The sequence below is a fragment of the Rhagoletis pomonella genome, unplaced genomic scaffold (genome assembly GCF_013731165.1).
Source record: "Rhagoletis pomonella isolate Grant_MI unplaced genomic scaffold, Rhpom_1.0 Rhpom_scaffold_00001, whole genome shotgun sequence".
Classification (NCBI taxonomy): Eukaryota; Metazoa; Arthropoda; class Insecta; order Diptera; family Tephritidae; genus Rhagoletis; species Rhagoletis pomonella.
In genome coordinates, this window is record NW_023458555.1 from 40,973,112 (window position 1) to 40,983,529 (window position 10,418).

Genomic DNA, 10,418 nt, shown 5'->3' on the forward strand with positions numbered 1-10,418 from the left:
AAACTTCTTTTATACGATTAACCATAAATGTGTGAGAGCATACCATAATTTATGTATGGCTGTGTTCACATCAGCGCATATCAATATTCCTATAAACATCAACTCGATGGGATAATTCAATTTGATGCCACCACTTAGTTGGGGTTCTCCTTTAAACATCTGCGGCGAATTCTTCAATATTTAGCGAAGCGAATTCTCATTTTTCAATTCTTTTATAATTATCGAAGCATGTACACATACATACATATTTTCATATATTACACGTAGTAGAAACTGCTCGTCGATTTTATGGCTCAAAGATTTTGTTACGGAAATTTTGTGCGAAATTCTTAAGATTGTTGGCGGTCCCTTTTATAGAGCCAATTAAATTATACTCAGTTAGTAAGTAGTTAACAAAATTTTACAGTCTTTATTGATTGTAAATAGTGGTTAGACATCTATCTACCCTGGTGGTCTTATCTTAGGCATTCCAGTGATTTAAAGGCGTTGATGTAGAGCACGGGATGGGCACTGCCTTGCCCGTGGGCAAAGCTCTTTTAAGCTTTCTATACATTTTGTAGAGGCTCGAGCAAGGTAAAAGCTCTATCTGCCCAACGCTGTATCAGAGCCAATCAACCACTTTCGTCGCAGTAGTTGTACAGTATCTCTACTCACTCTTCCCGCGATATCGAAAGTACAAATGGCGAAGGGCTTCTGCGAAGGAACAGCTATTTAATCTATACAACCGACTGTAGAACCGATTACACTGATGTTCCCTAACAGAAGGCAAGCTGATTAATATTAGGTTTACATATAAGTGGATTATCCTCATTTTCAAGCTTGACTCCCTAATTTGTATTTAGAAAAAGAAATTAGCAGATAAATTTTCGGTGGCCAACACAGTTTTACCGATTATTTTGTCGAAAAAGAGGAGTAATATCAAATGTACAAGTAAACAAGAATGGACGCTAGCTAAGAATGATAGAATACATATATTACGTCTAGTACCTCCTTGATCGCATACGACAGCAACTGCATTATAGCCACAATCTTGTGACTTTTGCAGCATGCTTCGAAGCAAAACGGAAGTCATTTTGCAGTCGAAGTCATAAAAGATTGGCTGTTTCTTTTTTGCCATGACACCTGAAAAAAAGAAGGGCTTTACAAATGTTTTATTTTATTTAAAAATATTCTCTGTAATATTTTCCTCTTAATATCGCCACCTGCACATAGTTGACGGGTGCTAATGTTGAGGCCGACGAAACATCATAACAGTAAGATTGTGTTACGGGTAGCTGCTGCCAATAAGCGGAAGACTTATAAGTTTTATAGGTCCTGTATGCCTTTTGACTGGCAGTATACAATGTTATTGATTGCGCAATATCCTCCTCCGCCCAATTTCGTCGCTTCGACCCAGCCTTCAGTTTCCCTATCTGCCCTTTGGTGAATATGGAAGACAGTTTATCTCCCATATTTCCTTATCGGAAGCCATTGCATTCAAACTCTCTAGCAGTAACTCTACTTCCGATGCGTGATTAAGATCTTTAATTGTTTAACGTACGCTTCCGCTTTCAATACTTCCACTTCTTGAAGATCGCCGTCGTAGTAAATCCAGTTACGAATAGGCGATGTCGCAGCATCAAGAAAACCGTCCTCGGCCCACTGTAACAAACCACTGAGATTAATAATATAATTTTAAGGGTATAATATTTTTACTACCTTCGCACGGACTTTACCATTTTATTTGTAAATCTACCAACTTTTTAGCTCTTTTTTTATTTTCTACCATTTTTACCAACAAAGGTTAAAAATCTACCAATATTTTCCGGAAAGAAAGCAAAGAGATTTTAAAGAACGCAGTGCATACATATTTTGCCATTGAACGCACCTAAAATAAAGGCTCTGATCCAATAATTTTCGCACAGTTATATTGTGGTATTACAGTCGGTTTAAAGGTCTTTAAAAACTAATGATTCATTACTTTACTTAAAGAGCACAACATAAAAAACATTCAAGTTTCATTAAAAACTAAGAAATTGTTTGTTGTTTTTTCATTAATGACTTTTATCTTTCGGTCTAATGGCCATCTGCACATACTTGAGTGAATAGTCTCGTCCATGCCAGGTGTACCAACCAATGCCTTCGTTGTATGGACTCGGTGCACCATATAAATATTTTCCATTAAGGTTGCTATTGAAAAAATATTTTTTATGAAAAGCATTGATATTCGTATATGTACATATGGAAATAGATAGACACACACTTACCTATCAGTAGTAAGACAGTGATTATACCACCAAGCACCAGCATTGTAGTAAGCGCAATTTAATTGCGGATTTTTACTATTGTCACGATCGTAAGTTGAGAATTGTTGACCTTTATGTGTGCTCATAGAATCGCCCGCATCGCCCGAAAACCCTTCCAATACATTCAAGGTATAGTTATCGCTTTCATTGCCAATTTCGAAGTCGGCATATTTAGCATAACGTTCTTCTCCCTCAAAATCTTCCATCTGGATCCACAACTCGCTAGGCTGATCATTTGTGAGCGCATACAATATTTCCAATCCAATGAAAAATTCATTTTCCTTGTCACCAAATCCTGCAACATAATCATCCCAATTGCGATAAAAATCCTCAGTGCCATCTGTGCGGCGTTGCACCACAGTCCAAGCAGGACCGCCATTCGGATCTGCTAGGCAGTACACTTCGAAAGGTGGCAGATCAAAATCGGGCACATACAGTGTGTAAATGCCACTTTCAGCGTTAACGTCCTTTTCAAATGCGTCAGCGCAGCTGGCAGGTAAGCCAGCATTTGCATCAAATGTAGCCGGTTTATCGATTTTCTTGCGTAGGCGCTCAATTTTGGTATTAAGTATGTTTAAGATTGAGGCTTTTTGTCGGCTTAAACTTCATTGGGCAAACGTTGAAAATGAATAAATAAGAATCATGTTTAAAAGCCAGTAATATGTACATATGTTTTCGAGCAAGCAACTTACTTTTGCGTTAGCTCTGATTTTAAGGACTCTGCATCTTCATTGAAACGCTCTGAAGTGTGAATATCCTGTTCTCTCAATTTATCCTCAACTGTTTGTAACTTGTTCCGTACACCATCTTCCTGTTCCTGTAGATTGTTTTCCAAATGCTGCATAGCCGTTAATAAATTGTTTTGTTCATTTAAAATATCGTTGAGACTCGCTGGGGGTCTGTGTAGAAGTGAAGTAAACATAAATAAAGAAATTATCATCAAATAATAATGAGATATGCACTCACGTAAGTTCGTAGACTTCCGTCTTATAAATTTTGTCATCATTCACAATGACGGTTGAGCTTAGTTTTTGTCCGTAACATTTTTCGTAATTGACACCACATAGAAATTTCTACAGGATTGACTTAATTTATAGCATTTTCTTACACTTTATTTTTTTTTTGCATTTGATGGTACTTACGCTCAATGCATCCTGCTTGCGTTCTTGCATACTACCTTCCAATCCTTGCATGCCAGTACTAAAAGCACTAGCCGCTCCGGACAAATATAGAAGCGCAGTTGCTAAATACACAATTCGTAGCCACATATTTTAAATGCAACTTATAAATTCCGAATCGAAAATGTTCAAAGGCGATGCTGTTTAAATACTTAGGATAGTAGCCGCATTCGTTATCTGTCGCCTCTCATTATCTCTAGGTTACTATTTGACATACTCTTATCGCTATATAAAACGAAAAAATATTATGTATCAGCAGTGCTTTTGAGAAAGCGTACAGGAAGCGAAACTAAGTTCATTACCTGAATAAAACGGGTTAAACTAGTATTTAAATTATACTTTCGTTATTTTAATTTGTATTAATTATTACAATCATAAAAGGAGGTACCCGACCACGCCTTGCTGTGGCTCTGTCTGGTTGAACCGAAAAGAAAGAACAAAAAAAGTATTCATTTCTAATATTCTTACTATCCCAATGGTTGTGGGTATGCAATATTTCTTGTTGTTACATTAGGATAAGGTGGTTATCCGGTACAGTAAAAACTTTTTAAAACAAAAATTTTGTAATTTTTTTTCTCTTCATTTAAACTAATAAAATTGAAGCCTTTTCGTAATCAAAATGAAATCGACTCTAGAGTTCGTGGTAGCTTTATTGGCAGATATTCAATTGAAAACTAAATAGGTGGTAACTCTATTACAATTCGTCTCCAAATGGATGTGGCTTGTTGCAATATTTCATTTACTTAAGTCAAAGATATGTATGTAAATATGTATGTGTGTAAATCTATTCTACAATACATAGAAAGATGGCAACCCGGTTTAAAAATACTTTACTTACAAAATATTTGTGAATACTCTTGTTTTGATACCCTGTAGTAAAACTTTGCTTCCGTCGCATATTTGATTAAATTTAAATTTCGAGAGAGATGACAACCCTGTCGAGGCAAAGAAAAATAGTTGGCCAAAATTTCAAAGCAAACTGCGAAGACCTCCCGAATTTTGCAATTGTAATAGACAAACGAACATTGGTTACTTATTTTTATACATATAGCCAACACTCACTTGCTTTGCGACGCACAGTGTTTCGAAATCCTAATCTAGGAGGGCAAAACTATTTGCTGAAAGATGCTTTGACACAATTTTACACCACTTTGTTTTCATATATTTTTGAAGTCGCTGATTACGAATCTGAAATCAGATTTCAAAAATTCAAAATAGCGGATCAAATATGGCGAGAAGAAAAATGAAGAAATCAGTAAGGTGATTAGTTTTGTATAGTTAAAGTAGAAAACAAATATTGTGAACCAAATTTTAATTTTATAATATTTTGCACATAAAAAAAGCAGAAACCAAAGCATGGTTCGAATAGTCGCATTGGTAAGAAATTGTATCAATAATGAAGACTGGGTAGATGGATTGAAAGTGTTAATAAAGCTCGTCCTTTTCTTAAGTGGAAGCTTAACAAGTAAAGGTAGTATTTCTTGTGGAAGTTATCTTTAATTATATTTAGTGTTTATATTTTCTTACGAATAAAACGTTTCCAACCTTAAAACTTTACATATACTAAGTATATCTATATATATTGTGGATGTAATAAAAATAACAATGTTTTCAGAAGTAATATAAAAAAAGTCTCAAAATTAACTGAAAGAAACTCTTACAAGTAATGATGATTATTGAAAGCTAAAGGCTTATTAAACATAATTTTTCGGACGAATTCGCACAATTTAACTTTTGCCATTTAGAGTTTTGTAATATACAATTTTGCAAACACTTACTTTTATTGGCGATTTTTAAATATAATCATTGGAAATAGAATCAAATAGTTTACACTATCTTATAGTGGGTAAATCAAGCTATCAAACTGATATAGGAATGGTTAAAATATGACAATTTTATAAACCACTAGCTGCGCTCAAATAAAGTTATTATTTTCAGGGCAACATCAACAATGCGTGAGTTTGTGTCGCTTAAAGCACTTATACAGCCGTATTAAGCTACCTTGCAATTACTAGAATATCGACGACAGAGCTGGCAACTTTTTTTTAAGGATGAAGTGCCGTACGAAGTCCCAAAAATGATACTACCCCTTTGTACAATTAATAGATTGGCCCAAGTACTGTTAAAGCACTTTGTATGGTAAACTCATATGTATTTAAATATTTATAGCACTCATTTCTTTATAAAAGAGTTTTTTTTCGACATACATACATCGCCTATAATGAGTAGCATCGGACTTTCGGCCATAGGAACAAAAAACTATGCAATAAATATCTTTTATTTCCCCTTTTATGACACGTTACCTATTTAAAATTGTGTCCCAAGCTGGCAACCCTGATCGATGAGTTGGCCCGACTGAAAGATAAGAATCATGCTCCAAGGTTATTTATACTTAAAATAGTAGAATCTTTAATTCATTGTTAAGGATTAACTTTTGCTAAGTATTTAATAAAAAATTTCTTATCTAATTTTTGGGGTGCGTCCTGAAGTTATAACACAAATGAAGCGGCTTAAAATCCTATGCCGCCTGCTAACGGCAAATCGTTCTATAAGAAGCTTTTTCTAGGCACTCGGAGGTTATCCATTGCGTGCCGAGGGCCGACCACTATTAGAAAAACTTTCTAATTTTAAATGTTGCCAGGAATTGAACCCAGATCCTACGGTGTTATAGCACGTACTTCTCACCACTGGGCTACAGTGGCCTACTAGCATGCATATGAATATAATGGCTGTTCAACTGCAACATCAGTAAATCCAATTTTACATTCCCTAATGGCCTGACAGTATTCAAAAAGAAATGCAAAAAATTGTCGGAGATAACAACGATGTAAAAAGTCTCGTTTATTTTTGAAATGGAATCACATTTGTTGCAGCGATTGTCGTTAGCAAAAGATTGTATTTAAATAAATTAATAAAAAATTTAACCATTGACCCATTCGATTATTTTATTAGTAAGTGTTTTATTTATTCAGATTAACGATTACAATATTATTGCAATAGCAGACCACTTTAGTGACTCATTTTTGAAAATGATACATAATACATTTTTTCAATTAATAATTACACGGTCAAAATTTGGGTTTCATTTTTAAACCGAGCTGGGACTGCTGCCTTTCTTAAGCTTTTATAGTCTACTTTTCAAGCCAGTCAATAGTTTCAAGCAATTTTTAATATATTCTGGTTTAAATTGTAGTCAAAGGCACCCGAGAAAATGAAGTTTCTATGAGTGGTTTAAAATTAAAACCAAAAAGTTCGTGGTTTCAAATATAGGTCCTATTTGTTTTAAAATCAAACCAGAATGCATTTATTCTAGTTTTTCTAAGTTATATAGAAAATTGTGTTTAAAATCTAAACCAAAATAGAAAATTTTTGGGTTTAAATTCTAAACCCAACATATCGACTGCTGAGTGGAAGATCGACCTATCTCGGCAGCCAGTTCGAAAACATTCTACCTCAAAAAACTTTTCAAGAACACCCTATTTCAGAATTCGTTTCAAAAACGCCCTATCTCAGCTTCCGATTCAAAAACGCCCTATATCAGCATATTTTCAATACTTTTTGAAGTGAGATAGGGCGTTTTTGAACCGAATTTTGAGATAGGGTGTTTTTCAATTAAATTCTGAAATAGGGCGTTCTTGAAAAGTTTTTTGAGATAGAGCGTTTTCGAACTGGCTGCCGGGATAGGTCGATCTTCCACTCAGCCATCGATATGTGCTCTCTTTTTTTAATATTGGAAGGTTTGAATTTGAAACTAAATTTAGTTTGGCTATATATGCAGTCCAAAATATTTAAAATTAAAACCGAAATGTTTAACCGTGTAATTACGCTGTTTTACTTACAAATGTAGTTATTTCGATGGAATTTGATTTTGTTTGCTATTGAATAAAATTCTATTTTGAGAATTTACATACATATGTACATACATATCTACATATTATCAATGGTTCTACAAAGCTAAAACATAAGCGGAAGAAGAAAGAAAGAAAAAAAGATCTCCATGAATCGTAAAAATATTTCAACGAAAAAATATTTCATCAGAGTGATCTGTGTATGTATTGTAGCGATGAATGCAAACAAGACAATGCTAACCAAGAAAACGTGTCGTCCTCGGAAACAAATTTATTGCCGGTAATATTGCCATCGTAAAGATTTCCTATTAATAGTCACTTTAAAACGTCGGCCGAAGGCAACTCGCCTAGGCGAGTCGTTTTCTTATTACCTGAATGAGTCGTTTTCTTATCTCTTCAGGCGATATTTGGAATAATTTTATTCCTTTAAGGGCCGTTTTCTAATGTAAGCAGTAAAGTTGCCTTTACTAACAGGGCAGATAAAGGTTGCATCGGGTGAGCAACAGTTTATCGATTCGAGAAATTAATGCGCTGATGAGAAAACGAAAACTCGTATATCGAGACGATAAAGTGGCCGGTAAACTGAAGCTTGGATGAGAAAACGGCCCTTAATACTCCATTTATTTTTTGTATACAAAATTGGTACTTAGAAACGGAATTAATTCTTAATTAATTCTTTCTTTCGCTATGGGTACGGTGACCATCCCACAAATCATCTCATATATCACGGCCCATTAGACACAAATTGTGAAGCAATAGCAATAGTCCGCTCGGCAATCCTTTTAGATAAAATTCATGTTACGCTGTCGTATTTAGGACCAGGCAATACAGTGACAGAGAAAATTTTTGATGCTCTTTAACATTTTCTACGCTTACACCTTTGTGTATTTCTGTTGAACAATGTCCGCTGATTAAACCAACCTCTGAGCTAACGGACAGATGATCAAGGAGAACTAGAGACTCAGATTTATTTCCATTAATTCGTGGCTCACCGGTGGTTGTCTTGTACAATAAAAACCGATCTGAGCCATATGTGTGTAATCCGTTTGGAGATACATATTTATGTAGTTTGCTTGACGGCGTTTGGCGCAGAACCTTACTTAGCTCGGAACCATCGCTGAAGATTTAAATAGGACTAGTTTCTAGCTTTTTCCACTTCACCATTCGCTCCTAACGGGGATGCTTGTCGAAAAATTGTTCTCAAAGTAGGCAGATAAAATGCTTGTTAGACTTGACTTGACTAGACTTGAGTTTTTCGCAAGAAGGACCGAGAGAGTATTAGGAGCTTTGCACTGGTTGGAAAGTAAGGCCATCGTGATAAGCACCCTTTCCTTTTGATTTTGGACGAGAAGAAGAGAATGCACCTTACTTCAACTGCGACAGCGGATGCATTATATGTGGCTACAAGCCCCATCATTTATATGCTCGACCCTATTAAGGTGGCATTTCAGGGTACTATTTTATATATATATAATTTGAAAGTTAGGGGGGGAGGGGGGGGGAAAGGGTGCTCGAGCACCCCCTGCCCCTACCTGGCTACGCCCATGGCTATAGGGCTTCCTATTTTTTCAATCCTATCTTTGGTATTTTTGATAACTTATTTATTCCTAAACTGACATGAAAGAAATGGTGTTGCGAGTTCCTGTTCTTGGAGCTATCCAGCTCTGGGAAGAAGCCCACCAGAAGTTTCGGCATCCGCTACCACCTTCCTCTTTTCCCGCTTTCCAGGGCGAAAGCTTCGGAACTGCGGCCTTTATCCACTCCGCAGTTATAGAATCCTGGCAGTGAATGAATAACCATCCCGGAAGAAATGTGTAACCGTAAAAAATAGGCTTTACAGCGTTATGTTGGTTCTTCATTTGAGCGTCTTCACGAGGCAGGTTTGCCTCGGCAGTGGGCACTATTACTACTTACTTGGCTCACGCTGCCGCGTACATAGGTTTCGAAACATTCTCGGGGCTTGCTCCTGTCAAGTGGACTTCTTTTATAGGGCTCTCTAATCCGAACTGTCATTTTAGGTGGCCCAATGCCCTCTTTCGCTAATTCCCTAGTCTCCTCGCAGCTAATACCTTTCTCCATATAACACTTGAGACGTTTCCACTACGCTGCTTTCGCTCTCGAGTTTGGACGAGTGTATCATTTTCTGGCGGAGATCCAAGCAGCTTCTGCTCATCATTCGGTGAGATGTCAGAAAGTGTTTGGACGGAATTCGCATCCCGGCTAGCGCTGGTGTCACCATCTCAACATTATACTGGGGTCTAATACCCCCGCCGCCCCCCTCACCTCTCTCTTAGTGCTATCGAAACAATCTGTGCTTCGGGAAGAGGGGCACTTAAATTGGACACCATGAGATGGGCAATGGTAGCAAGGATACCCATGAACAACATAAAAGGACCTGTAAGCAGGAAGAAGATCCATTCTAAATAAATAAAAACCACATTCTTCCCAGTTTGAGTTGAGCTTTTCAAGATTCTAAGCTGTTTAACTGTTTAAACTTATAAGCTGTAGCAAGACTCAATAAATTTTTACTCCAGCGAAAACATTTCATATTAAATACTTTTTTATTTTCATTTAATAACATGCTATGGTCTTCGAAAATTTTTTTCCATACAATATTTACTGTATAAAAGTATGTACTTTGCCTTCAGCTTTAGGAAATGGCTGCTTTCGGCCTGATAGCCATATGCACGTACTTCAGTGAATATTCGTGACCATGCCAGGTGTACCAATCGATGCCCTCACCTTCTGAATGGTCATAGTATTCACCAAACAAATATCGTCCGTTTAGATTACTGATTGAAAAAGGAAATTTATAACAAAATAATTTATAGTGCAGATATGTAAGTATGTATACAATGTGAAATTTATCTCTCGCATACTCACCTATCGTGACAGCGATTGTACCACCAAGCGCCCCCAGACTTGACAGCACAATTATACCATGCATTCTTATCATTATCGCGATCCTTAGTAGTAAATTGTTGCCCTCTTTGCTCGTTCATAGAATCGCCCGCATCGCCCGAAAACCCTTCCAATATATTCAAAGCATAGTTGTCGCTTTCATCGCCTATGGCGAATTCTGCATATTTCGCATAACGCTCATCCTC

At 36.5% G+C, this 10,418-nt stretch overlaps 2 protein-coding genes across 2 annotated transcripts; both read right to left on the minus strand.

Moving 5' to 3' along the window:
- Window positions 1–1,890: 1,890 nt before the first annotated feature.
- On the minus strand, window positions 1,891–3,688 carry LOC118744183 (microfibril-associated glycoprotein 4-like; the record flags this gene model as incomplete). Its single annotated transcript, XM_036476991.1, is given in 5 exon segments — window positions 1,891–2,169; window positions 2,247–2,888; window positions 2,978–3,184; window positions 3,252–3,358; window positions 3,428–3,688. Coding segments are annotated over 5 exon segments (1,218 nt in total). The 3' UTR covers window positions 1,891–2,033.
- A 6,151-nt stretch (window positions 3,689–9,839) lies between these two features.
- Window positions 9,840–10,412, minus strand: LOC118751221 (techylectin-5B-like). Its single transcript, XM_036485999.1, has 2 exons — window positions 10,195–10,412; window positions 9,840–10,103 (listed from the first exon to the last, which is right to left on the minus strand). The coding sequence occupies exons 1-2, from the start codon at window positions 10,311–10,313 to the stop codon at window positions 9,962–9,964; spliced, it is 261 nt and encodes an 86-aa protein (XP_036341892.1). The 5' UTR covers window positions 10,314–10,412; the 3' UTR covers window positions 9,840–9,961.
- Between the last annotated feature and the right edge of the window lie 6 nt (window positions 10,413–10,418).

Bases quoted from the DNA above. Each gene is read 5' to 3' on its own strand.
- LOC118751221 (XM_036485999.1), bottom strand. From the start codon at position 10,313: ATGAACGAGCAAAGAGGGCAACAATTTACTACTAAGGATCGCGATAAT. The intron at 10,104-10,194 runs GTGAGTATGCGA...TTTTTCAATCAG, and splicing joins TACAATCGCTGTCACGATAG to TAATCTAAACGGACGATATT.